The 27,958-nt window shown below is 42.6% G+C and overlaps 2 protein-coding genes across 7 annotated transcripts; one reads left to right on the top strand and one right to left on the bottom strand.

Moving 5' to 3' along the window:
• Positions 1-360: 360 nt before the first annotated feature.
• FAM104A (family with sequence similarity 104 member A) lies at positions 361-17,099 on the bottom strand. Of its 2 annotated transcripts, XM_045837433.1 has the most exons (4): positions 16,824-17,099; positions 12,187-12,286; positions 2,672-2,731; positions 361-999 (listed from the first exon to the last, which is right to left on the bottom strand). In XM_045837433.1, the coding sequence occupies exons 1-4, from the start codon at positions 17,042-17,044 to the stop codon at positions 757-759; spliced, it is 624 nt and encodes a 207-aa protein (XP_045693389.1). In that variant the 5' UTR covers positions 17,045-17,099; the 3' UTR covers positions 361-756. The 2 variants fall into 2 exon arrangements, with proteins under 2 accessions (XP_045693389.1, XP_045693390.1); XM_045837434.1 differs by lacking the exon at positions 2,672-2,731 and having other exon boundaries at positions 16,824-17,096.
• Positions 17,100-17,181: 82 nt separating this feature from the next.
• On the top strand, positions 17,182-27,958 carry CUNH17orf80 (chromosome unknown C17orf80 homolog). Of its 5 annotated transcripts, XM_045837429.1 has the most exons (7): positions 17,182-17,314; positions 17,524-17,711; positions 17,936-18,045; positions 19,183-20,698; positions 26,043-26,150; positions 26,700-26,804; positions 27,039-27,821. In XM_045837429.1, the coding sequence occupies exons 4-7, from the start codon at positions 19,210-19,212 to the stop codon at positions 27,092-27,094; spliced, it is 1,758 nt and encodes a 585-aa protein (XP_045693385.1). In that variant the 5' UTR covers positions 17,182-17,314; positions 17,524-17,711; positions 17,936-18,045; positions 19,183-19,209; the 3' UTR covers positions 27,095-27,821. The 5 variants fall into 5 exon arrangements, with proteins under 5 accessions (XP_045693385.1, XP_045693386.1, XP_045693384.1 ...); XM_045837430.1 differs by lacking the exon at positions 17,524-17,711; XM_045837428.1 differs by lacking the exons at positions 17,182-17,314; positions 17,524-17,711 and adding an exon at positions 17,332-17,482.

Raw genomic sequence — 27,958 nt, 5'->3', positions numbered from 1 at the left:
CAACAGAACAAGTCTGTGAGTAAGACAAAAAATCATTACGTATTTCTTGACTGTCGGAACTGCCATGTTCTCTACCAAGTCTGAGATGTATGCTCTGGAGCAATGATGGTGACAGAGGTGATCTGGGTATACAAGAGTCTGAAAGACATTCTCTCTGGAAATACAAATATATAACAAAGAGAGAAGACAGTTATTAGGGAGGGTGCTCACTTACACAGTCTCACTTGGATCGCACTGTTCTGTTACAAAGGAGAGTAACAGGACATCTACATACTAAGAGGTAGTATGGCAATTTCAGTGCAAGACTGAATCAAGCTTTCTATATTTTGGAAAAATGTATGCTTTTTCATGGAAACTATATACTCTTCACTAGTTTATTGAATTTAAAAAATCGGATATCCCGCACTTTTAAAAGGCCTTTTTACATGAATTTCTAATTGACAGATTTGGAAATCAGTCTGAATTGGACGAACTATGGTTCAACACGCAGATGAGATTTCCTCATACCATTACCTTGACATGGATTTGATACCCACCCTCAAAAGAATCCTATAAAAAATTGCTTCAAAGCCCCTTTAAAATTGCAATAGTGCAGCAAAACCACAAGTAAACAACGGCCTGTTAACCTGTTATTTCAAATATAGACTGAAAAGCCAACAGGCGTTTTTTTTTGTGCAATTTTTGAAACATCGTAAGATGAAATATCAAATCTGCACAGCGCTGTCCCTTCACAGAAGGCAAGAAACCACCCGCCCATCATGTGGGAGGCCGTCCTCGGTGCTGTAGGCTGTGGAAGTGGGCCTCCTTCAGGGTCTGGTTGATGTGGAAGTACAGGCCTTGGCACAGTGCGGACTGCTCGGGCGCGGGCTGGGGGGTGTTGGGGCTGGACCCCGTGACGATGTGGTTTAAGCTGCTCTCGGGCCCACTGGCCCTGTCCGGGCTGTTGATGCTGCTGCTGCTGCTGCCGCTGCTGCTCCCGCCACTGTCACTGCTTGAAGACTGGAAAGAAAAAGGAACGGTTTCATGACCCTGGCTATTTTGTCTCTTAAGAACTCTGCTGTAGTTTAATTTATGGTGCCCTATTTAAGAATATTCTTCCTACCCAGATTGAGGAGTATCAGCATCAAAACACACACTGAGCTTTACAGTTTACGAAGTACGTTCACCCAAGATACTTTACCCTCACAACTACCTTGTTACAGATGAGTGGGGTTACTGTCCCCATTACACATCCCTAAGAAGTAACAGGGTCCATATTCAAGCACAGGCCCTCTGCAAATCCCTTCAACTACACCTTACCTCCTTTACATGGCTCCTCTACCTGCCTTTGTCATTCATTATATTAGCATTTTTGCAGTTCAGTGTTGTGTGTGTGCATGAACTTGTCTAATTTTTTTAATGCAACTAACGACTTAAGTGTCTTAGTCATCTTCAAGAAGCTGCTCAGACACCCCTAATAAGAAATCATGCAGAAATCACCTTCTTCCCAATAGTAGGAGCCTCAAAAGAGAAGGCAATGGTAAGGACCCTTTCAGAATTATGGTACTGTGCAATTTTGATTTCTGAGAATTGACAACCCAACCACTCTTCTCTGTTTAGAACTCACTACAAAATTGTACTTGAAGGAATCAATACAAGATAAAGTTAGAATTCGAATAATTAATGATTTGGTGTAAATTTTGTGGGAGTCATTAGCCCTTTGATAAATCTAAGTTTATATTCCCTTAGACAAAAATACTGATGTTTTGGAATGTCTGCTTACAACAATGTAAAATCTACACACAAGAAAAAAAAGACTGGGAAGAAACAGCCCATGGTAGTTACGTTAAAATGGAGGGATTACAGATGCTTATTTTTTCTACTCTTTACTATAAATTTGTTTCAATGTGGTTATTATGTATCTGCATTATCAAAATAAATGTATAAATAAAATAAAATGTTTTAAGATAGATACTTTAAAAATGATTTTTAAAATACCAAAAGTGACACCTAATAATACATATATTATAATCTATATGGGTATATGGGAATCACAAGTCCTTTTACAATGCAATAAGCTTAGAGAAATTATGTTGTAATTTATAAAGGGACATTGGGTTGAGGCCTAATTTGATATTACTACTTAAAAATACAGGGTGGGGTAAAAGCAGGTTACAGTTGTTTGTATGGAAAAACAATACAATAACTACTAAATAATAATATAAGAGTAAATCCTGCGTTCTGTGCACCAACAACTGTGAACCTGCTTTTGCTGCCCCCTGTCTGTACATAAATGCCAAAAATAGCAAAGGATGGATGCTCACAAAAGGCACCCATTATTAATAAGGCTTAAACCAGGAACTGTTGTGGTCCCTTGGTCATTGGGAGCTACCTGATACAGGGTCACATATCCTATTGCCTATAGGTAGTGGGTGACAACCTATCCATATTTCTACCAACAAAAAACATTTCATGAATGCATTATAAATGGGCTGAGTGGCATCAGATAGCAGGGTTAGCAGCAATAATTACATTTACTTAAAGACTTAAGATGTCAAAGCCAATTCAAAAGCAAAAACTGATTAAAAGCCTCTCCTGACCTAGAGTGTACAACAACCCAGAACTGCTGCTGGTACACTTGGTGACACTGAATATTTAATTAGCAGGTTACTACACTAGATAAGAAACCCACCGCACAGAAAACTTTGTTTCCTCTTAGTCTGTTTTCTTTGTCTTTCGTTACAGGTACTGTCTGAAAATTAAGGCAAGAACTAGAATCAGTTTCTAGTAAAGTCAAGTTTCTATCTCAAATTATATTTATTTCACAATATAACAGCAAAAGTGACATCATTCTGAGAAGAAAGTTCTTTAAAATAAACAGGTTAGAAAAAAGTTCTGTACAATGATCATAAAAAAGGGGGAGGGGCCACAAATACACTAGCAATTTCTAGTCCATTTTAAAAATCTTGTAACCTTACAAAGACATGTATAAAAATGTTTAGTGTGGCCTTGTTTATAACAGCTAGAAACTGCAAACAACCAAAACTTCTAACAATAGGGAGACTGGTTAAATTATAATATATGTATATAAAGTGTAATACATAACTTACAATTGGTAACAATGAAATTCTATTCAGCTATTAATGACATATATACACACCAAGACAGAAAGCAGTCTTTAACATCTTTTTTACAGGTTACAGAACAGTATACATGCCAGACGGTTTTAAAATGTTTTGTAATGTAGATATGTATGTACACCAAAAATAATCTGGAAGGATATATGTGCCAAAATATTTAGAATTTGGACCTTCTATTTTTTAATAATAGAAGTAGCTTCAACAAAAAAAAAAGATATATTTTGAGGGAAAAAATTTGATCCTGAGTTGGATTCACTTGCATTGAGGAGGCCAATGGTACTTTCAAACTAATGAAAGACAGCCTACAGGGAACCAGGGTGGGGTCCGGAAGCATTAGATACATACTACTGTCATCAAAGGTAAACGTAACACATCACTTCCAAGACACTTTGGCTCTATTTTCTGCCAATTCAAGTCTTCTCACTATTGGGGAGGCTTTTCAGAGTAACCTTACAAAGACTGACCAGTGTTTTCAAAGGAAGGGTGGAAACCATTTGGTGGGTAGTAAGCAGCATAAAAACAAAAAACAAAAAACAGTGCAACATAGTGGCTGTTCTGTGCAATGTTTTTTCAATTATTCACAAATATATTTAATATCTACTGAGTCACAGTATAAAACATGTCTATGAAACAGGATCAAAAATGTTTGGAAGTCATTGTAACCAGTCTCATTAACACTGTGGGCCATCAAAGTGGTCTACTCTACCAGATAAAGAACATTCATTACTTACTTTTAACCCTAAAGGCACGAAATCAAATTTTTAACTCAATCAGTGTTTTAAGATATACACAGGAGTACATCGTTTTGTCTTATAAAACCAAAAACTTGAACAGGAAAAAATACAGTCCTGTTTCACAGACTGAGTGGAACTTTAAGTATCAAATCCATGGGGGAGGAGGGAGCACTATCTGACTGCATGGTGTTGAGTCTTGGCACAGAACGTTTACCTTGTTCCTATTCCTGTTCTTAAAGAGACCTACACAAGTTCTCTTACTGAACGAGTCCAGAAACCCTGGGGCTAAGCATGGCTCCTCCACCAGGAACCCGTCCCCAGGCTCCCGATTCCCCAGAGACTCCCCATCACCCAAATCCACAGCGAGAGAGCCCATTTCTTTTCTCTGAACTTTCCATTTGAGCTGAGTGCTGACATTGACCAGGGTGTTCTTTATGACAACTTTGTATTAAATCAAAAGAGAACAAGGTCATGATCTGTGAAATGAAAATCCCTTGTGAATCCACGTATGCAAGCACCGTAGGGTTACATTTATGAAGATTCTGACAGAGTCTCTCTCTCTCCAAATGTACAAAGACAACTCATAAGAATCCCATGGCAAAGATCTGTGTGAAAAGGGAGGATTCCAAGTTAGCTCAGGCAGTAATAAAACCAACCTGTGTGCCCTGGTAACCGCAGACACCTGGGTGAGACCCAGAAGAATGCGGTCTGTTTTAGAGTCCCCTGGAGGCTTTTTCAGCAGTGTGCATGCCAGGGTCCCACCTCAGGAAAACCTGGCTCAAGGGGGCACAGATTATTCTGATGCCCAGCCACTGTCCAAACACATGTGAGCCCCTGCTGTGTACCGGGAGGCACTGCACTAAGGATCCCTAGTCATGTATTTACCAAGCTTCATCAAGAATATGGTGGCAACACGGCCACTGACAAGTCCAGTGCACGGCCAACGCAGTGACAGGAACCTAGCAAGCAGCGTGCATGGAGGGAGCCAGGAGAGGCTCCTTAAAATGGATGGTGTTTGAACTGGGCCTAGAGGATGAGGAAGAATCTTTACAAGGAGGGCGGGGAACAAGCCGGGGAACAATAAGCAAAAGCAGCGGTGTTCTGGGCAGGCAAAGCTAATGGAGAGGTGTGGCTGTGCCCACTCCAGGAAGCATCGGTGAGACAACAGTACTCGTGCATACGAGGTCCTGGATGGTAAGTGCCCAAAGTCTGCAAGAACCGTTTCCCAGTGTGTAGGACACGTTCAGAGCTGTACTCGGGAGTGAGGGTGCTAGGGACCTACTGAGATGAACGAGGCTGGGGAGACCACAGAGACCAACAGGGAAGTTTTCTAGAACATCAAGCAGCAGAGCAGGCCACCGCGAGGAGCGTGGCAATGTCAATGAAGGGGTGTATCTCACACCCAGAGGGAGATGGAGGGGATTCAGAAAGAGAGACATCCAAACTGACACCCAACACTTTAGACACTTACCAAATACAGCTGACACTTGAACCACGTGGGGGTTTGTTAGGGGCACTGACCCCCTGAGCAGTCAAAAATCCACATATAACTTCTGACTACCCCAAACTTAACTACTAATAGCCTACTGTTGACTGGAAGTCTTACCGGTAACATCAACAGTCAATTAACACATGTTTTGTATGTTATATATACACTGTATTTGTATAATAAAGGAAGCTAAAGAAAAGATGTTAAGAAAGTCATAAGAAGAAAAAATACACTTGTAGCACTGTACAGACTTTAACAAATGTTGGGAACCGCCCTGCCTGGTTTCAGAAGCTGTAACCACCCCCAAGGCTAAGGCTGAGGGAGCAACCTTGGACCGTAAGTCACCAAGGAGACAAAAACTTATCTCCCTGGCAAAAGTGCCACTTCTGCTCCTTTTACTTCATCCATAACTGGCCCCCAATGCTTGGCCGGTTAGCCAATGATGGGTAAGATTCCCCAAGGGGGGAATGGACCTAAGACAGTAACAATCATGTGGGAGACCCCCAGGAAAGGACCTCTGGGGGCTACAGCAAAAGGGGGTGATGGACCCTGGCTCCTCGGCTTTGACATAGCCCGAGTCCTCATTCTGTCTGTGAGAAATCTCCTAATCTCCTGGCTACCTTACTTCCCTTGCTCCACCTAAACCTAAAACAATGACAGAGGGTGGTGCAGCCCTGTGCTGGAAAGGGCGGGTTCCCTGGGTGATCAGGCCTAAGGAAGAATATATAAAATCCTGTGAAACCTGCTTTGTTTAGAATGCTCTCAATTAAATAAGGGTCCAAGCAAGAAGTTTATTCCTCAAAGTTTTATAGCTCTTTAGCTATCTGACTCTGACTCAAAATAGGCCCTCAGAGTTCTTTGTTATCTGTTTGATCCTTACTTCCTGGCAATGATTAATGAGCTTTACCTGAATTCTTGTGCAAATGAACCCAATAAAAGGCCATTGAGGAACAGGCTCCTGGCCCTTCTCCTCTGAGAGATCAGCCACCTTTCCTCCCCAAGCAGATCAAGTCTTGGTAGACTTATTCTCATCCATGGCGGCTGGAGGTGCGGGAGGAGGGGGAGACCCTGGGGGCGGAGCCCCCCACAAACAAATGCACATTTAAATGGACCTGCACAGTTCAAATGCGTGTTGTTCAAGGGTCAAGTGTACTGGTTGCTCAGTACACATATGATGAATGCAAAGTGTCAGTGAGCTTTGAGAAAAGTTCTGTGGCGTAAGGAGGAAGCCAGAAACCAGAGAAGAAAGGTGGGTAGACAGGAGGCACTGGCAGCAGGTACAAAGAAGGGAGAGGCTGACAGTAAGCAGGAAGGAGAATGCAGCACTGAGCTACAGAAAAATACAGCAGAGATGAACTGGGAAGGGAAAGAATACAGGAGTACTATTGAAAGAAGCAGTGGCTGCTTCAGAAGACTGAAGAGATGCAGAGAAGGGTGAAATACTAGAAGTGGCTTTCAGGATCTTTGCTAGAATACAGAGCAGATGAAGAATGGCAGAGGGACACTTCCTTCTCTTTGGCAGAAAGTCTTATTCCTACAAGAAGATGTAGAAATCCTGATGCAGAGGTTGGGAAGTTGAGGAAGTTCATTTTCTTAGTCCACAGAGGTCACACCATACACCACAGGGAAAGAACTCCTGGTCCATCAGCTGGGCCTACCTTTCACTTTATGTTCCCAGGGCATGAAGTGAGTGTAAGAGATAACCCCTAGTAAATACCCATGGTAGAAACCAATCAATTCTAAAGATTACTTCTGCTAATAACCTTTAGAAAGTGCCCCAGGCAGGAATGTTAATTACTGAGCCTCTCTGCTTTGCAAAAACAGAATCAGAATATATGTATATATTTATTACCTAAAGCTATATTGCTTTCTCTCCTTAATTAGAAAAGCAGATCACCAGTGCATTTTATTTTCTTTCAAGCCCCAGCTTTCCCTCATATCTATCTCCCCATTCACTGGTGCTTTTAATTTACATGAGCCTCAAAAGAAAAGTCTCTCTCACTCTATACACTATATCCCTGGAGTCACAGTGAAGTTCATTCTAAAGCTGCTGTGGAATCTGGATTAAGTGCGAAAGATGATCCTAGCCAACTCGACCAGAACATCTAATGTAAAATCCTGCGTCTCCAAAGTGTCCAATTATGTAAGAGCGCTCCCGGTCTGCCTATACCCACAAGACAGGAAGATTCAAAATGAATTCAGTGGGTTATTTACACCGCTTTCTAAAGATGCAAGGATAGAAAATGCAGGTGGTCACTTTCTGTGTCAATACTTACAAGGTTGGACCATATAATGAGTTTTAAGTTCCTTTGTAACTAAAATATTCTATGATCTATCACTTTATTTTGTTTAAATTTCAACAGGCCAAAAAACAAATCTGTCCTGCACAAAAACACGTGTACGCACGGACCCACGCACCGACCCTCATTACTTCACAGACTTAATGTTCAGTTTCAGCATGAAACTTCTTGCAGCAGCTTTTGATACTGGGAGTTGATGTGATGTATACAAACATTTCAAGGACTTAAAACTGTGGGCAGTTTCTTAAAATATACAGGACAAATCACACTAACTTTCTGAAAGGATGGCTCCTCCATTTTGAATGGACCTTTTTAGACATTAATTTCAGACTTAATTTGCTGTATGGTTATCAATGCATAACCCTGACAGTTTTACCCAAAACACTTCTTGGGATTTAAAACACTTTAATCCGTATAATGGATTAAAAATGAGAATGGGCAAAAACTAAGAGCCTTAAGATACCTTTGAAAAAGAATGCTAAATATTCCATTGTCATCTAAATTCACCCTAGTAAAAAAAAATCACCTGACATTCAGCTCCCTCTAATTCTTAAAACTAATAGACTTATAGAATCCTAATTTTAACCATATATGGATTCCCCTGGTTCTGTTGTTTTCTAATATGTCACACCTCTACATTCCCATAAGAGTACCCTTGGGATTTTAGGATTAAGACATCAAAAACACTCCCCTTCCAGTAAGGACAAGAAAAAGGCAGAGGCTGTTCTAGGTAAGCCACTTCTGTGTTATCTCCACTTTTTCTCATCCTGTACGTGTTACTTCACAGTGATCTGAAAAATCAAGGTGGTCTTGGTAAGTTAAAGAGTAAAAAAACTGGGGCCTTGTAAAAAGGTACAGCTTTTATTTACTCAGGCAGCAGCACTTTTTATAAGGCACACACCTGGGTGCCAGAGGCTGGATTTACATAGAAACGTCTAGTGTACTTTGTAGATAAAGGTATTAAAACTGAAGGCAAAGAGTACTACTCATACAAGACACAATTCAAACCAAAAAGGCCAACCCCTAAAAGAACAAATTTGTAAGTTAAATAGAGCTAGTTTTTACCCATCCAAATAATTATCCAAGCTCAGGAAATGTCACTACCATTGTACAGAAAGCAACAGGAAGACACAGATTGATATATCATTTCACCTCTCGCTCACAGAGAGAAAAACAAGCCAGACTTAGACAGAAACTAACGCGATTCATACAGAATGGCTTTTACCAAAAAAATTTTACTCCTATACTAGTAATTTATATATCAGGTTCACAAGTCATTAAATCTAAGACACTGGGATTCAAGGTCTTCAATTCAAACACCAATTAGATTTTTTTTGGGGGAGGGGACACTAGAAAAAGTCTTCACTTTTTCTAGACAGAAATAAAAAATGGCTTTCTAGCTAATTCCAGGTCATAGCACTGAACTGGAAAACCACTTTCCAGCTGCTCTTCTGTTTTTCCATGGCTCCAGAGCAACAGAGGACCCTGCTGCCCCTCGTTAGGGTTGGCGCCTTACGGTGTCTCGGAACCCCCACCCCATCTTCTGGGAGAGGGCAGGCGCCCTGGTGCGGATCAAGCTGCTCTGCACTCACGTTCGAGTGCACTGACCCCGTCTCTTACTAGCTGTGTATCTTTGCACAAATGACTTTCTTTTTCTGTGCCCCAATTTTTCTATCTGAAAAGTAGAATAATGATACCTATATTAAAATGACAGGAAGAAAATGCCCAAGTAGAGTAAAAGTTTCTTTCTACATAACTCATCTGGCAAGTCAATTCATGTTCTTTAGCTTCATAGTATCTAGGAAAAAAGAGGCATGTGCTACGTCCATTTTCAGGCAATCATGACTGACTTGTGGCACAGTTTAACAGTTTAACAGAAATCAAAGCCTGAACATCTTACTTCCCAGTACTTGCCAATATTATTACATTAAAAATATATATGTAACTTTTGGGAAATTTAAATCTTAGAATTAAAACAAGTTCCTTCCAAACGAAAGTTCTCCAAGTTGCAAGAAAAAGAATTCTAAAATGATTTAAGTATTCCAGGAAGGACAAAGATAAGTTTCTCTTAATGAGTTAGTCTTAAGGAAACTTGCCTCTTCCCCAGAGCTAAAAGGTAACATTTTCACTAATATAATTTGTTATGTAAATTAATAAAATTAATAATCCATTATAATAAATCACTTTAGTATTTCTCCTGTTACACACAATTGTCAAAAAGCAGACAAATGCCCCTAACCCTGCTATTTCTGTGTTGTAAGCATAATGACCCGGTCCATTGGTGACAATTCAATTATTTAGGGCTTAACTTTCCATTTTAAAGACTTTCCCTGCCTTTTGCTTCTCTGGCTCTGCCTGGGTTCACTGGGCCTCATTACTGGTTAATGCCACTGGCCAGGGAAGCAAAGCACCAGAGGCCATTAGCTCAGATGGCTGGTAAAGGCTCAGCGACAAGGCTGACACAGAGGGCCGCAACTGCCCGTGAAGGCTGCGGGTGCGTTCAGGTTACCATGACAGACAAAGAGTGCCTGGCCGACCGCGAGTGATAACAAACGCAACCTAGTCCATCCCTAGACTAGAGACTGACAGGGTGGTTCAACCACTGACTTTCCTTGGACAAGTAAGAACAAGACTCACAAACCTGCAGGCTCAGTAACAACACCTTGTTTTCTTCTGTGATAATAATATACAGGTTTCAGAAAGGGCGTGAAGGTCCCTTTCCACAAACAGCAATTAAAACTAAACAAGAACTAAGATTAGGGAGTTTCACTAAAAACAAAGATGAGAAATGTTTAATATTTAAATATGACAATTTATATTCCTGTTTTCAGGCATCAAAACTGTACATACAGGCCCTGACTGGTGTCGCTTAGTGGACTGGGCGTCCGATCAGGGCACATGCTTGGGTTGCTGGCTAGGTCCCTGGTTGTGTCACATTTAGCATGTGAGAGATGGCTGATTGACGTTTCTCTCCCTCTTATTCTTCCCCACTTCCCCTCTCTTTAAAAATAAGTACATAAGCCCTGGCTGGTGTGGCTCAGTGGAATGAGGACCAGACTATGAACCAAAGGGCTGCAGGTTTGATTCCCAGTCAGGGCACATGCCTGGGTTGCGGGCCAGGTCCTCAGTATGGGACGCTCAAGAGGCAACCACACATTGATGTTTCTCTCTCTTTCTCCCTCCCTTCCCTTCTCTAAAAAAATATTTTTTTTAAAGTACATAATATCTTTTGTTAAAAAGGAGGGGAAAGAAAACTATACATATAGGGGAAAAGACCCATAGAGAGAGTTAGACCTACTATTACTATGCCTTAGAAGGAATGTGACTAGCATATAGTGAAATTTACATACAGATACAGGTAAAGAAATATTCAAAGCAGTCACTCACTATACACGCTTTTAAAGAATAGGCTCATAATTCAAAAGAATGATGGAGACTCAAGTATGCTACAGCTTTAGCACTGGATGTTCATTGTAGCCTCTAATCTTTGGTTTTCTTTCATCCCTGAGGTTCCCCAATTTACCACATTAAACAAAGCTCAATAATTTTTTTGTTAATCACTTTTTTTAAAGGAGGAAAAAGTGTGATAGGAAGATTTTTAAAAGAGGGATGGAAGCTACAGAAACTCAAGGCTCTCCATAAAAGGATCTATTTGCGCTTTTCATTAACAGTTCCTCAGTAAGTCTGACCCACGTGAGAGTTACTCATCCCCCACCCGGGAGGGAGTTACTTTGGATTTCTGGCAAAGACTAGATATAGGTCAATCCCTATTATTGCAAACTAATTAAATTACAAATTACCTTATTGTGCAAGAATTATGATATACAGAATTCTGCTTGAAGTTATGAGGCTCAAGCTTAGGCCATCTTTGCCACCAGGGAGTTTCCTTGTCAAGGCACCTAATTTAATAGCAGCATCACTTTAATGTGAGCTTCCCTACCACGCTGTGGCTCAGCCTTTCGAGTACATGTCGAGCGCAAGGAGAATTCCTCCCCAGTGTGCATGTGACATACTCTTAGGAAGCCAAAATGTTGGGAGCTCTTTCCTCCCCTCCACGCTCTCTCCCTGCTACTCTGCCTCCTGCAGCAGCTCTCTTTAGAACAACATAATGAAAAAGCAAAAACAGGATTCTGTGTATTTTACAGTATGTATTGCAAATGCTTTAGTTTCTTTGAAAAATATGGGAATTGAAACAAAATATGCTTGCCTTAAAGACACTAATGACTTATAAACTATTACAAACAAGTTGGTTTTTGAAATATCAATTAGGGAGTTCAAAGAAGGGCTTGCAATGGTTCATGAAACCTCTAACAGAAACAACCTGAGGGGGTGGTGTGTATGACTAGGGTGGGGGCATGGACCGTTTTGCTGGGGAGAGGGTGCATAGCTTCCTCAAAGGGGTCATGGCTCAAGAAAAGGGTGAAACCACTGCAATCAAATAGGTCACTTTTATTTACCCTAAGAATAATCTTAATTACATGGAAGGAACAGGGTTATTTAGCTCCAGCAGTGAAAATAGCAGAGACTCGGGCCACACTTCCTACCTCTGTGTCCCAGGAATCGTGGAAGACGGGGTTTCTACTACTCCTTTTGGTCTGGGGGGGAAGGTGGTGGTCTTCCTCATTGCCATTCCTTCTCCTTTTCCTGAAATTTAATCACAGGAGGAAAATAAAAATTCAACAATTCATCTTTTAGACACTTAAAATTGTAAACCATGAGAAGATAGAAATTTTCCCCCTCACCTGAGAACATGTAACTCATCAGAGGATAGCCCAATAGGTTAAAATTGGAAGTACACGATCACTAGGCAGAACAGCAAACATACAATAGTAGCAGTAAGGTCAAGCTTAAATTAATGTGACTAATACCAAAAAAGAGGCCTGACGATTTTAAATGCCTACTACAAATAAATCAGAGCAGGAAGGTAATGACTGAGCTTTCCGACTCCAGCCAATTAAGGTTATTGTCTTTCTACACTTCCTGAAATTACAATTCCAAGTTAATTTTACTCCCTTCCAAACGACAACACTGTGTATTGTATTAAGACAGGAACAGCTGCCTTTGCCTATTTTACCCTGAAAATCCATACAAAAATTTTGGTGCTACACAACAATATCCACAGAGGTTTATAGTAGCTGCTAATCTTTAGTTTTTCTTCATCCCTGATTTTCTCCCAATTATCATGTTAAACAAAAGCACTGGAAAAGCTGCTCCTGGACACAAAATTGATTATTCTGGCTACGTTTAGCATTTAGAGTCATGATATAAATTACTTCCCCAGATTGTTTCTTTGAGACTGTAGCACAAGCTGCTTAAACCATATAGGTTTAAAGAAAAGTCAGGCCTGGCTGGTGCAGCTCAGTGGAGTGAGCAGCAGCCTGGAAACCAAAAGGTTACCAGTTTGATTCCCAGTCAAAGCAAATGCCTGGGTTGGGGGCCAGGTCCCCAGCTGGGGGGCACGCCAGAGGCAACTGCTCAGTGTGTCTCTCATGCATTGATGTTTCTCTTCCTACTTCTCCCTCCTTTCCTCTCTCTCTAGAAATAAATAAAATGTTTTTTAAAAGAGAAAAATCAGACACCTTTCTCAGTTAAGTGTTCTCAAATGTGCAAGAGAGACAAAAATGTGTATGATGTTTCCTATGCAAGAGTCAAGTGTTGTCAAAAAAACTTCTAAACCCCAGCCAGAACACAAATTATAGGAGGCATCACTTTAAGTCAAATTGCCTGGAACTGTCCTGTCCAATAGTGTAGCCACTAACACATGTGGCTAATTAAATTTCAATTAATTAAAATTACATAAAATTTAAAACCCAGTCCCTTAGCCATACTAGCCACATGTCAGCTAGTGGTCACTGTATTGAACAGCACAGACATAGGTGGCTCCCATCACTGCAGAAAATGCTGTAGGACAGTATTGACCAGAGGCCAATTCACACAAAGAAACATAATCTGCTATGATGAAAACTCTTGAAAGGTTCAAATTTTTAGAGCTGGAAAGAAAAACCAGCTTTTTGGAAAGTACTAAATTTCAGCATACAGTATCTTCTCTACAGTTACATACCTTCTATGTGAGTAGGGTGGCTTATTGGGGCAGGCCCTTAATTCTAAAGTTTTGAGGTGAGGTCTGGATATTGAAGAAACCTGATCACCCTGAGTTCAATTCCCTGTACTCAGCATCATTCTGAGTACATCTAGTGTTATTAATGAGTTTGGATCCAGTTTAGGTTTGGAATGATAAATGCTGGGTTCATAGTTCTGATAAAGCATGAACCAACCAACCAGCAGAGAGCTACACCATTTCTTTATTTCTAAGGCTCAGCATTTTGGAAAATAAGATCATCATTTCTGCTTCCTACCTTTCTTCCAGGAGATTAGATCATATTTATACATTATCTTAAAATATTTGGAAGCTAAAAACTAGATGAATATCAGTTTTTAATAATCACTAAGTACATGTTATTATCATAGATTTGAACCAAGAAGTTGCTTTCATCCTATTATGACCAGAGAATGTTCATGGGAACATGAAGAAGTTACAGAGCAATGTCTACGGGAAGGCCAGTTGACATCCAAAGAGATAGTCATGACATGGCACTATGTTGGTCCCCAAACTCTTCTTTTATCAGTGTGACAACAGCTGATTGTGCTTTGGGCTGCTGACTCACTCTTACCAAACTCAGAAACCTGACCAAAACTTTCCGATTTCCTCATTTATTTATTCTTGTCTTACCAGTGACATGAATACAAATATCAAGAAGACTGCGAGGCAGAAAAAGTATAAAAACAGAGAATAAGCTAGTTTTACAGATTTTAACTAAACTCTGGGAAAGTCACATGAACTATCTCAGTCTCATAAGTAACTGATTTCTCAAAGTACCAGAATTATCTCTTTTGCCTGGTAAGGGCCCTGTCTTTTGAATGAACTGGATAAAAAATGAGCTCTACTTGTTTTTCAATTCTCCTTTTTCCAGGTTCTTTGCAGATTCTGTCCTGTAAACATTCTACTTTCAACAATATCATCAATTGGCAAGATTACGGTTTCATGCTCAAGGCTATCCACACAATCAGTCAGATTATAGCTTTCAACATTAATGCCACAGACCAGGTTATAATTTTAGCAGTCATCCTATAATCGATTATATTCTCCCTAACCATCTAGTTACAGATTATTATTTAGCATCTGCTACTTCTAAGGATAGCTGCTTACATGACTTCATCATGTCACTTCTCTGCAATCTTTCTGTTGTCTCCTAGAGACTGGGCATAGAAAAAACCCTGAAGAGTAGAAGGTAGTGGTTTTCAAAAAATTATTAACAAGTAACAGAAAGCTTTCTCCCTACCTCCCCCCACCCCCAATCCCTCAGGATATGAGATAAAGGATCTGTTTTGGTTAAAGAAAGGGCTTCCTTGCCACACATCCACTTCTCTCTGGCTATCCCAGTATACTGTGAAACAGTTCGAAAAACCACCATCTTTGACCAACTCTTCATCTTAAAATTGAGGAAACAGCACCAGGGAAGTGAACTAACTCCAAAATACCAAGATAGCTGGAGCTGGCAGAGCTGGTCCACTGCGCATCACGAAACACGGGGTAAAGAGAAAAGTAGGTAAGAAACCTCCATCCCAATCAAATGACCCCTTTTATAGTAGTAAGTTATCAGTATAAACATGTTGGCATTATTTGTGTACTAGAGAAAAGGAATCTGCTACCAATATAAATACACTGACAGTATTTGTATACAATGTTGGGTGAAAGGAATACTTTCATAGGAAATATTTTAACTTTTTCAGATATGTGAGGCATCTCAGGAGACTATCAGAACACTATAAACTGGGGTTGAGAAGAAAAAAAATGGCAGATCAGGCTTACTATACTTAAGGATTTTGTTACTAATTCTGACATGTCAGTGGCAATTGGGCCCCTAATGTCAAATTTAGTCCACTCATATTTTCTATAGAAAGAGGCTTCATGCCTCACTCACTACATGACCCAAAATATTCCTATGCATAAGTATGAGAAACCATAGCTTTTCATTACTGAACCAAATAACCTCAGGAAGCTTTCCAGAATTTTTATTCCATGAATTAACTATCCTCCGGAGCAGGGTCCTCATCAAAAGACTGTCAGTTATATTCACAGCTAATGAAAACATAGAACAAGAAAATATACAGCATAATCTATCAAGGCAATCCTATTTTATTCACTTAAGACTCATTGAGACTATTATGAACTAAAGGAAAGAGGCGTGAACCTGGAAAGACCTAGGTATGTCAGCTGAGCTCTCTAAATTTGTTTTGTCATCAGAAAAACATAAGAGTCGGACTTGGTGACCTAAATGTTTTCACTTCAAACTCCACAATGAAGGATTTTTCTAATTTGACATAAAGCTGATCCTCTTCCTTCTGGGGTACAAAATCCCAATTTTCTCCTTTCCACATTGTAACAGGAGTAACTAAGAAGGAAGAATTGCAGGTTGGTCCGGACTCTGCTCAACATATGTCATACAAGCCTGAAACCCATAACCCAGGTCTAAGGCCAGGCTCCGTGGGAAAGTGCTGTATCGCGATATAATCTTCCCTCCCTCCCACCTTCGTAGGCAACGGCTCCTCATCCAGTTTAGAATCCACTGTTCTAACGCCAGGGCCAGAGAGACTCCACCAGGCACTTCGGTCATTTGCCCTTCCGTGTTCACAACCGTTCAGGGCACAAATTCTTCAGTCTAACCTAATCCCGCCCAGCTGCAGGGTTAAACTCAATCCTTCTTTCTGACCTTGGGGAGCAGGCAGCTCCCCGTCCCTTCACAGATGCACTAGTGGCTCCTACTCGAAGATTAGACATTCTTCCCATCCCCCCTCCTAAATTTAGGACACGGACGCTTTAGGGCCACACTCTCTTTTCCGGGACCGACTAGACTTCATATCAAACAGAGAAAGATGAGGCTGGGAAAAGATCAGGTTGTGGGAAGACTTGGACCCTGGAGTCACTCCACCAATACCCTCAGGGATCAGGTACCAGAGCACCCTCACATCCCGCTCCCCTCCTCCCCCAGACTAGAGCACCTAGATAAAGACCCGCAAAGCCCACGCTTGATCGGATCCCGCTTTGTGCGCCCCCATCGACTCCATCCTTCAAGACAGAGACGAGGGGTTGGAAAGGAGAGGGGGATCCCTGTGGTCTCACCTGGGGCGGAGGCGCTCGCTCATGGCAGCCGGTGGAGGGGAGCGACGCGGAGCCGCACTGCGAGAAGAGGGAACAGAGGGTGTTGTGCTTCGGCGGCCGCCACGCCCACCCCCTCGGGCCTTGGCTCTCGCCGCGGCTCGGGTGGACTGTGCCGGTGGTGAGTACCCCTCGGTGGGACCCGTACCACTGCTACTTCCGGCGTCTGCTCCGCGCCCCCCCATGTCGCAGCCGCCGTGGTACCGCCCTTTCGCGGCTGCGCAGTGACGCGAACCCGGCCGCGCCGATCGGTAACCCCGCCTACAGGAAAAGGCGGGCTTGGAGGGGGAGGAGCTATTGGGAACCTCTGGGAGAAAAAGGACCTCGCTAGAGTGTCGGGAGTTTTCGCCTGTTCACAGCTTAGCGGGAACAGCGTAAAAGTCGAGCAAGATTTAAATGAAATGAGATTATGTCACAATAATACGATCTAAGTATTTGAGTTAAGTCCCTGTGAGGTAAAAACTTTTTTAAAAAATAGCTGAGAAGTATCAGGCAGTCATGTAGGACTGCCTGCCGCGGTCCCGGGACCGGGAGTTGGGCAGCTGCGCGTGAGATGCTTTGGGGGTCTTGTCGCGGGGGCTACTTGGGTATTTATGGCTGGCGAGGTGAGAACGCTGGTTTAGGTGAGTCTTGACAGGCGGGGCTTTTTCTTCTACGGCCCCAGCCCTAGGTCTGGAAGTGATTGTCATGAGCCGAGAGGGGAGTCGATCGGTGGCGAGCCAGATGGGGGTCTTCCCGGAGTCGCAGGATGAGTCCCTTTTGGCGTCTTGGCGACTCCAGCGCCTCGGACCGCGGAGCTACCTGGCGGTCCCCGTTCTCTCCGCTGGAAGCTGCAAGACAGCTTTCTGAAAAGTAAGGGAGCAGGGTAGAGGGCAGGCGAAACAAGGTGGCTGGCGGAGGAAAGGTTTGCTGGAGAGCGCAGGAGGTGAGGGCGAAGATTAACGTAACTTTAAGATCGGCCCTCTGCCCGGGAGGCTGATGAAGTCCGGAGCATCAAAAGAGAACTTCTCAGCTGATAACTCAGTTATTTCTATTTTGTTCAATATTGTCGACTTCTCTGATTTTGTCTTGCACAGGTTGACATTCAAATCTAGTTTAATTCTGTCAAACCCGGGAACGGCGATCGGGAGGCATGGAGATCCAGGAGCAACAACCGCAAAATTAGCATCTTTACAGAGAAGGCCAGGTAAGTAGTCAGACACCCTCAATAAGACGTTATCCTGTGAGGGTAAAGAGATTTTCTAGTAAGGTTAAATGTGAAGGTGGAGTACTGTAGAGGCGGACAGTCGAACAGAGGTCTCAAAAAGTAATTAGCCTAGGGCCAGAGACTGGCCTTAGTTGTGTTTTTGTAAATAAGTGACCCATAATTTTCATTATATTGTCAAAGGGGTTACCTCCCAGGTAAGAATAATCAGTGTAAGTCTATTGGCAGAAAACAGTTTTTTGCCTGACTTCATGTAGGATAAGGTGGGTTGGTTGCTTTCATAAATGGTATGGCCAAGATTGTATCTACTTGTCCTGTAAATGGTTTCAGACTCTGAAACCACTTTTTGACCTACTTAGTGGTCACAAGAACCTCATACTTATAGCACTTTGTAATAACATTTGCATGTTTAGATGCAGAGAAGGAATTCATTAAGCAAGTATCACATGCCCAGCTCAGTACTGGTTTTGAGAATACAACTGTGCACAGAATAGATATGTCCTTGCCCTTTGCAGCTTACTAATATGTTAAATGTCAGTAGAGCTTCATTTCTCATGCTTACATAATGGAAGTGCTAGTATTTTCTTCTTGCACCCAGTGAATCCTCCATATATAATACTTGAGAAACCATTACTATAATCAGTCATCTTCAAATCATGTCCTGGTTTGTTGCTTTTTTGAATAATGTGTTTACGGGGTTTTAACTACTTATTTACACTTATGTGATATCCAGTTGACTTGCTACAATTTTAAACAGCAACCTTTTATTCTGACTGGTATTTGGACATCTTTTCCTCCCACTGGTCTTACTTGCCTTCTAGTCAGGGGTGTGGATTTGATTGTCTTTTGTAATGATTGATTCCTAGGAGACTTCCTAAGGTAAAAATACCAAGTATAAGTGGAGCCAGGAGTACTTACCTAAAAATCAAACTATGTCTTCTATTTTCTACCTCTGTAAGAAAAAGAAGGTAGAAATAGAATAGATGAAAACAAACCTTTAAAAATTATCTTTAACCTAGGGGTTTCCAAATTAATTTTAAAAGGTATAAAACAAATAAAATATTGGTATTTGCTCAACAAATTATGTGCTCCTCATAATCTCATATTCACCTTTTTCAGGAATAGGAGAGTGACATTCCACCCAGAATGGAAGTGTGTCCTTATTGTAAGAAGCCATTTAAACGATTAAAATCCCACCTGCCCTATTGTAAGATGATACAACCAATGACACCTGCTGACCAAAATGTTTGTCAGTCCAAGCAGACCACACACCCACGTGCCAAAAAAATGAAAAGTCCAGTCAAAGACTTAATTAAAGCTAACAGGAAAGAGTTGGGGACAAAGAGTGAGAAAAGAAATACTCAGTTGATACGGGACAAACCAAAACAGACTATTGAGTCCTTTCCACTACCAGCTGTTGGTTTGGAAAAAGCAAGTAATACAAAGGCAGGTAAAGACATCAAGAATCAAATTCAATTCTCCCTCAAAATGTTAAATCCTGAACCAAAGGATTTGTTCAAGGGAGAAACAAAGGCTCAGTTTTATGCGTCAAAGACCACTATTCCTAACGGAGGACTTCCCAAAGATTTGCCTAAATCACGGGAAAGTAGAAGTAATTCTTCAGAAACTAAAGCATCTTTACCTTTTGGCCCAATGGAACCTTCGTCAAATCAAGATAGAAAATATTCTTCAGCCTTACCTAATGATGTACAAAACACTTCTGCTGATTTAAACTTGGACAAAATTGATTCCTCAAGACAGAAATGTCTAGTAAAATTACTAGAAATGCCTACTGGAGATTATCATCGTTCTCCCATGAATCTCAATGATGGAGGTAAAAGAGTAAGAACATTATGTTCAAGTGATGAGAGCGCTTCCAAAGCCAGGGACCACCTTTTGGAGGTCTGTTCTGATGTTAGAGACTCTGAGAATGAGGAAGAGCACATGGAATCACAAAGGTTAGGTTTTAAAGTTAGCCCATTAGGTAAAATCCAAGTCAAGGAGAACCCAGGAAAAGGACTTCACCTTGGAGTAGAGACACGTGGGAACCAAGGACATGCACAGAAAAGAGTATCTGCTACAGAAATGCAGGATTGCTCTTCCATGAGCAGTGACTCTAAGAACTTCAATACAGATGAGTCAGCCACAGAGAAGAAGTTTCAAGATGAGAGTCCCAATTTAAATCTGTTCACAACAAGAGAGACAACTTGCAATGATTTTCTTCCTGTATCACAGTCATGCAATCAAAGTCTTGCCTCCCTGGCCATAAAATTTCTTCAAAAAGAGAAAGCAGAAGCCTTTGATCGTGATCAAGTCCCTGATGTAAAGACACTGACGGAGAGTGAGGAGCAAGCTTCCGTGGTGCCCAAATCTGGCGTTGGGCCCCCTGCCTCACACCCTGAGTGCTGGGAGTCTTTACCTTCACCTGAGCATTATGCTTCTAAAAGCCTCATCACCAGGCAGATGAATATTGTCGACCGGAATACCCTTCCTAGCTCCCTGGGGCTGGAGTGGTTTCCAGAGCTCTATCCTGGTTATCTTGGACTAGGGGTGTTGACAGGGAAGCCTCAGTGTTGGAAATCAATGGCCCAGAAGCCTCAGCTCATCAGTCCAGAGGGGGAAAGACTGTCACAAGGTAAACATGCTCATTTTCAAGGGGCCAGCAGCTCCTACACACTACTCTGTGCCTTTTGAATTAATAAGACTCAGGATACTAATATTTTTATCCATTTAGCTTTTTTTTTTTTTCTAAACTGGGCATTTAAGTACACTGGACTTACAGTTCTAAAAACATTCCTTCTTGCCCCCAAGGTAACTGGACTATCCCTTCCCCTCTGATAGTTGCAGGTTGGGCTAGGCCAGGCTGGCTGGTGATAATGCTAATAGTTGAATTTCTACACTGGAAAGAGACATGGCCAGTAGAAGAAACTGGGTGGGCATTCAAGCTAAACAGATTCGAGAAAAACAAAGACTTCAGGGTCTACTTAAGTAGAACAAGTACTGTGTTCAGATTTCAATCAGAACCAGGTTGTACACAAAATAGCTTCCAGATTTACAGTCAAATGCAACATCTGGGAATTTAGAGTAGCAAAGAAGGTACAAGCAGACACTGTATTTGGATTTGGGGTCAGGAAAGGATTAAAACTGCCCAGGGATGCATGCCAGTTCTAGTAGGTAAGTGGAGGTGGAGGTTCAGGAGGTGAGGACCAGGAATAGAGGGTGTGGCAAGAAAGGTGTGGAAGTCCATGCACTCAAAAAATTAGTCCACAGAGAACAGGACCCAAGAGTGAAACCAGAGATTCAGCCTTGAGCTGAGCAATTAGGGTATGTGGGGGGACATCGACTGGACATTGAAATGTCTGGACTGTGAGCCAATCTTTTAAGAAGCTTTCTAGATATTCCTTGCTGATGCCTACAATAGTTTAACTAGTGGGGAGGCCTTAGGCCCAAATAGGAGCTGAGCCAAGTTCGTGGCAGTCATTTTAGGTATCCTTGTGTTTTCCTGATTGTCATCTTTAGGTGTTGGACTACCTCTCTGTTGTACTACATAAAGTTTCTTTATCTTCCTCATCAGGAAGGTTTGGATCCTCCCCTCCCCGACCTTTTTTTAGGTTTTCTAGGGGCATAGTTAAATAGAATCCTTTTTTTTTTTTTGCAAGTAGTGTTTTTGGTCCTTCAGGTTTATTTTGACAGAAGACCTATAGCAACTCAGAATAGGTTTGCACCTGAAAAACTTGTATTGTCTCTTCCTAAAAGGACATATTTTCTCCTCTGGTATATTCTATAAATGATCATGTATTCTCTAAACACCAATTTGGTCTCAAACATTTTCTTTTGTATATTAATTATCCCTTTCTGAAGATTTCAGAATGAAAGTGTATTAGGTAGAGTGTTAGCCAAAGCTCCATCTTCTTCAATGGCCTCAGCAGTCACTGGTTTTTGTACAAACATAGAGGCTCTCTACAACGTTGTCTCAGGCCCCTTCCCAGTATGAAGCACAGGATGGTATTAACATTGGTGCTGCTCTGTGGGTTTCAGAGTGCTTCCGCCTATTTTCCTGTGTTGACCTCACCACTCAGTGAAGAGAGGTGGCCAGAGTGATTGTATCTGTTTTGCAGATGATGAAACAGGCACAGAGGGGAAAGTGATCTGTCCAAGGTCATGCTGCCAGTAAACGGTAGGGTTGCAAGTAGAGCCCGGTCTCCTGAGGCCTGGTTTAATCCTTTCCATGAAACTGTGGTGTAGAAAGCATGCCCTAACTAGAAACGTAGGTGTTCGTCATATCTCTGTACTTCTCCGATTTCCAGTTGCATAATCACACAGCCCGTAGCAAATCTCTCTGGCACAGAGAAGCACTTCTTTTTTTTCTGAACCACTTTTATAGCACTTAGGAGTGTCCCTGATACATCCCCTTTTGGTTTTGGAAGAAAAGGGGAGGGGCTTGGCATCTGTCACGTGATGACCGTTTCATTGTGTTTGGTACATTACATTATTAGGTCACTTCTCCCTCATAACAACTTTGAAGTGATGTCACTGGCCCACCCTTTTTCACAGGTGAGGAATCTGAGCCTCAGACATTGAGTGACTTGCCGTGTTTGTACAGTAAGTGGCAGTCAAGGTTCAAATCCAAGTCCATCTGACTTGTACACCCGTGGTCTTTAAACTGCCTCAGACTGCTCTTTGGGGCACTCAGTGGTCAGTTTTGTGGTTGATGTAAATTATTAGTTGACAGTCACTTTAATGGGCCAACAACATAGCAATAATAAGGTAAGATACAGTAACATGTCACCAAATCACTAGGCTTGTGAGATTAAATATGAGGGATAAATAACAATCTTTCCTTTATCAGTAAGTTCCTCCACAGTGGAAGTTAGAAACTGTTATGTTCTTTCCTTTTGGTTCATCTACAATAACTGGTTAGTGTGAGTTCTATCAGACAGCGTGTGGCCATCCCAGGGCCTCTACTTCTGTTATGAACTGAAAAACTATAGCATGTAGTTCCACGATTAATGTTCAGACTTGGATGCTCTCACTGAATGAGACCCTAGGATCTCAGGCCAAGACCTGACTGCTCAGTTGGCCAAGGACTTCAAGGCCATCTAAGTCCACAAGGATTAGAAGGTAGTGTGGCAACTCAGCTTTGTCATTTCACCAGGCAGTGGCTACCTCCAGTGACTGCAAATTAAAATTTAATTTTCATGGAATCTTTGCAGAAGGGCGTGGACTATATATACTCCCTTGCTCAGGCAAGACCTTTGGTAGACCATTCAGCTTTCTTTATGTCAGGAAGCCACCTCATTTCATTGATGCTGACAGGGCCAGTGAGGTAACAATTACTGAGTTAACTGTATGTCAGCTGTGATGCCTGCATGTCTACCAGTCCTGGGATACTCGTCTTCACCCTTCTTGAAGACGAGGAAACAGTTTCAGAGAGGATCAGTAACTTGCCCGACATCAAGTGTCAGTTAATGGTTGGCAGCTTACATTGCCTGATGGCCTTTGCCAAGCTTTTGTGGGCAGCGTTTCTTCCGTTGGAATGCGGGCATCGAGGTGATGTCAGATACACTTTCCTGCGTAGGGAGACCTGTAGCATCAGCTAGTTCATACACACAGGATACCTGAGTGAGCGATGTAAAGTGAGTCCACCAGGTGAGAGGTACCCAGGGTCTGGAGAAGCATGAAAGGCTGTCTTGTCATTTTGCTGAAACAAGGTGGGACCAAAAGCTCTCATGACTGACGGAACATGGATGGTGCACTTTGGTGCCTAGGCTGGGAGGTCCCAGTGCAGACTGGTAGTTCTGAGGGTGCCACAGGGTTTTAGTAAGTCAGGAGTGAGAATTTGACAGGAGTTCAGTGGCATCAGGAGTCATTTTTTGAGGTTCAGTGAGGATTTTCATGGACTTACTACAAAAATGAGTAGTTTCTGTGGCCTGGAAGAAAGTAGATTTTGTAAGTTCAAGATTTAAATCTCAGGAGACTCAACAAGTACAACCGTCTGCAAGTCCTTGGCAATAAGAACTAGTTTCTGCTGTTGGAAGGAAAGCTTTCAGGGTCCCTGCAGGCTGGAGAATGTCCGGCTGGAAGCCCCTGGCCAAGCCTTTGTAGAATTCGGGGTGCTTAGAGATTCCTAGGCATCATCCCCCAAGACTTGAGTCTGAAGTGAAGGCCTAGAATTCATGTTTTCAGGCATCTCCTTAGTGTTGAAGAGCAGCCAAGGTGGAGAACTGCTGGTGTGGGAGACGGCTCCAGAGCAGGCGCTCTGGCCCAGCAGGGGAATGGTCTCCAACAAGTGGTGGGGGAGGCGGAAGGTGGTTGGAGAGAAAAACAGTTTATGTAACTACCAAAAGCAAAACTTGGCTGATGGGGAGACCAGAAATTACAGCGAGAAAACCACATAGGGTCATGGTTTTGTAAAGACAAAGACGCAGCTAAATAAAGGCTCTTTTCTAATCTTCAAGCAGCCTTTCCATCAACAGGGTATCCATGCGAGATGTTTGAGGTGGGGCACGCGGGGAAGGGCTTAGGGGAGTCAGGGTCAAACTTAAGCAGGAATATGACAGGGCAGGACTAGGTCCCCTGTTGGCCAGACAGTTCATGAAAGGGGGTGTTTGAGGTAAAGGAGCATGTGCGTAACCAACAGCCAGAGACCTGAGGGGTTAAGTCAGATCATGGGTCCAGGATTCCATGTGATGGAATAGGGAGGATCATAGTGATGATAGGAAGGGTTAAAGGTCTAGAGGGTGGTCGAGGGTTTTCAGCGGTTGTGTTAGAGTGGGGCCAGGTTACTGGAGGGTTAGCCAAACGTGTTGAGTTTAAATATTAGGACATGGACACTGTCAGGTAAAAGACAGTGTCTGGGGGATGAGATGGCAAAGGCAGTGGTTGTCAGCATCCCTGGGCCCACACCAGGCTCCAAAGGATGGAAATTGGAACCCAGAGTAGCTGGGCAGCCAGAAGACGTTGGAAAAACTAATAGGACTGCGGGTTCTGAGCTGATCCGTCCTGGGCTTCTGTATCCCAGCTCAGGGCCTGAACCGATGATGTCCTGCCCGGAACTTTGACAACCTGTAAGGAAGTAAGTAGGATCAGCTGGTCGGAGAAAGAACAGAGTCAAGGAGCCACTCAGGTCTTGATGCTGCTGAGAAAGTTGTACAATTGTGATTTTCATGAAGTTGCTTCACCCCATCTTTTCCTTCAAATGTTTTCCAAGATGAATGGGTTAAATCATACTTCGTTGTTTTTTTTTTAAGAGCCTAATCTTCACCTTAACAGAGAATTCTGTGTAATTTCTCAGAAGCCAGCATGGTTCTTTTCATGACAGTCATTTGGCTAGTATTTTTACATCCACAGCCACTTTTAACCACACCTGCTAAATCTGTCATAAATATTTGTTTAATTTATCCTTTATCCTGATGAACCAAACCAAGACCAGAGAACCAGCACTAGAGGAGATTCCCGCCTATCATTAAACATAGAGAAAAACAGGTACAGGAAAAAGGTAAATATGTAGCATAAACCCTCCTTTCTGGTTCTAGTTGGTTGTATGTTGAACATGAATAAGAAATGCTTGCTGGTCAGTGGTAATGATGGGGTACTAGAACAGGCACATTGATTCTAGATACAAGGACAAGTAGCTACAGTAGAAGTCATGCTTCTCACTAAGACGTTTTAGCAGATGATAGGTAAAAAAGCAATTTACTTCATTAAGCATGTACACACAGATCATCTGGGCAGAATGTTCATCAGATCAGAAGCATGTCCAGGCCCTGAGCCCGGGGCTTCCTCCACCCTTTGAAGAGCCTTCTTTTGACCTGTGGTGGACTGCTCTGACTCTGGGCACTCAGAGTAGCTGCAGCCCAGTGCACGGCTCGAGAATCCGCTTCTCCTGAGGCCCAGCCTTGGGAACCTGGGGCGCTGAGTGTTGGGGCAGAGGACAGATTCAGATGAACTGTCACTGTGACTTCTGTTTGGAACCACAGTTCCCCTGTTGGAAAGAAGTTCGACTGCTCTGTGGAGTGGGGAACCCCCGACCAGGCCTGCCACCTCCAGCGTCTCTCTGACGAGGCTCTTGGGAGCTGTGCAGAAAGGTGAGGCCGCAGGCATTGCTTGTTGGGTTCTGTTGCTGGTTCCAAGCATTGGGAGAACTTTCCCCTACTTAGTTGTGACTGTAACAGCATGGCTAAAGAAAAGAGATAAATGCGAGGTCTTCCTGCTCTCCTGTTTGGTTTCATACTGGAGACTGACATCATTGGAAGCACCACAGTTAATAAAATAGCAGCTGCCATTTATTGAACAACTTTCTGTTGTCAATACCTACCCCCACCACCCTGCCACCCACACCAATCCCTCCCTGGCTCACAGTGCTCGTCCCAAAGCCAGAAAGACGCCGAGCCTTAGGTTGACCCATCATTCCTATTCGTCTCCTCCCCATTAAAGGTTTTCACCAAACTGCCAAAAACAAGAGTAATTTAAGTTTCTTCAAATGAAGGTCTTCTAGACTTTGGCCTTTTCATCTGTTTAAACATAGGCTTGGTGGTATATAAATTCTTCAAATTACAGTTCCATCGCCCAAGCTAACTGGGATAACTGGCAGGTAAGCCTCAGCGCAGCTCACGGCTACACTTTCTTTTCAACAGGCTGGATCAAGTGCAGCACCTCCATGAAGAGTGGAGTTGGTGGCGTCACGATGCTCTTTACAGGATACTTCGTTCTCTGTTGTAGCTGGAGTTTCAGGCATCTGAGTAAGCCTTTCTGTATTTTCAGGCTCAATTACTGGTCACATCCCATTAAAGGGACCTCCAAGGGATTCCCCAAACTGCTTCCTGTAGCTTTACAGTTTGGCACAGTTTAGTGCCGCTAGTGAGTGAGCTAGTGCCCGAGGCGCTGGGATTCTTTTTATGAAGAGGTTTTCGGTTATAATGGCCTCTATAAGACTTGACCAGAGTTTACATAATTGCTCTTGTGCTCCATTTAAGGTTGTCACTGGAGATCTGTTTGCCTCCTAGAAGATCGGGCCTCTTCTCCTTGGTGACTTTTTAATACCTTCCTAAGAACTTCTTTTTTAGATTGAAACCGGCTTTCTACCCCAAAACAGAAGAGAAACAGAATACAGCTGTCACTCATCAGCTTATTGCTGTCAGAGTTGATCTACTTTTAGCAATTAAAAAACACCCTTCTAGTTATGAAGTAAATGCCTGGGTTTCATTTCTTTTAATTCAGGATGCCTTTGGCTCGTTTTTTAATGTATTCTAGAAAAATACAGTTAAAAGTTTTAAAAGACATAGAAAGACGTTAAAAGAGCCCCGACACTTTCAGATGAAAACTTTTGATGTAAAAGTACAAGATAACCATTAACACTAATAACAGCCAGTAGAATTCATGAACTCCTAAAACATTGGATCTTTTGGCCAATCAGTGCCAGTGAGCAGGAGGGCAGGCCAGGCGGCAGAGATGGGACTGAAGCTCCACCTGTCCGGTGACTGGTGGCACTGGGAGGGCTGCTCTGACACACCTGGGCATTGGTGAGAAAGAGGAGTTCCTTTCTGACATCCCCACATAAATGGAGACCCAGGACCACTTGTGTGAAAGGGACACCTGAGGTGGTTTTTCACATCTGTAAATTGAGGCTGCAGAAAATGAAGCTGAAACTTCTCACTGTTGGCTAAGACTTGACTTCTCAGTGTAACAGCACGATCTGTAGAGGCAAGGGATAAAAAGTCGATTGAAGTGGGCTCTTGGATCCTTACATGTATCTCTGTTTATCTAAAGAGCTGCCTCGCTGGCGCTAGTAATGGTGACCTGGACGCTACTTCAGAACACGCTGGAGCGCCAAGGAGTGTGGGCTGCAGAGACAGCTGCGCGGCCGGCCATTTTACAGCCTGCAGTTCCACTGGGG

Source organism: Phyllostomus hastatus, unplaced genomic scaffold (genome assembly GCF_019186645.2).
Source record: "Phyllostomus hastatus isolate PE091 unplaced genomic scaffold, TTU_PhHast_1.1 phas_contig_210, whole genome shotgun sequence".
Classification (NCBI taxonomy): Eukaryota; Metazoa; Chordata; class Mammalia; order Chiroptera; family Phyllostomidae; genus Phyllostomus; species Phyllostomus hastatus.
The sequence above is the reverse complement of the archived record's forward strand: the minus strand, read 5'-3'. Positions and strand labels throughout refer to the sequence as shown.

Excerpts from the sequence above, each read along its gene's own strand:
- FAM104A (XM_045837433.1), bottom strand. The coding sequence starts at position 17,044 with ATGGGGGGGCGCGGAGCAGACGCCGGAAGTAGCAGTGGTACGGGTCCC. Across the intron at positions 12,287-16,823 it reads AGCGAGCGCCTCCGCCCCAG|GAAAAGGAGAAGGAATGGCA; the intron begins GTGAGACCACAG and ends ATTAAATTTCAG. Across the intron at positions 2,732-12,186 it reads ACGATTCCTGGGACACAGAG|ACAGTACCTGTAACGAAAGA; the intron begins GTAGGAAGTGTG and ends CTTAATTTTCAG.
- CUNH17orf80 (XM_045837430.1), top strand. The coding sequence starts at position 19,210 with ATGGAAGTGTGTCCTTATTGTAAGAAGCCATTTAAACGATTAAAATCC. Across the intron at positions 26,151-26,699 it reads CTTGGGAGCTGTGCAGAAAG|GCTGGATCAAGTGCAGCACC; the intron begins GTGAGGCCGCAG and ends TCTTTTCAACAG. Across the intron at positions 26,805-27,038 it reads CTGGAGTTTCAGGCATCTGA|GTTGTCACTGGAGATCTGTT; the intron begins GTAAGCCTTTCT and ends GCTCCATTTAAG.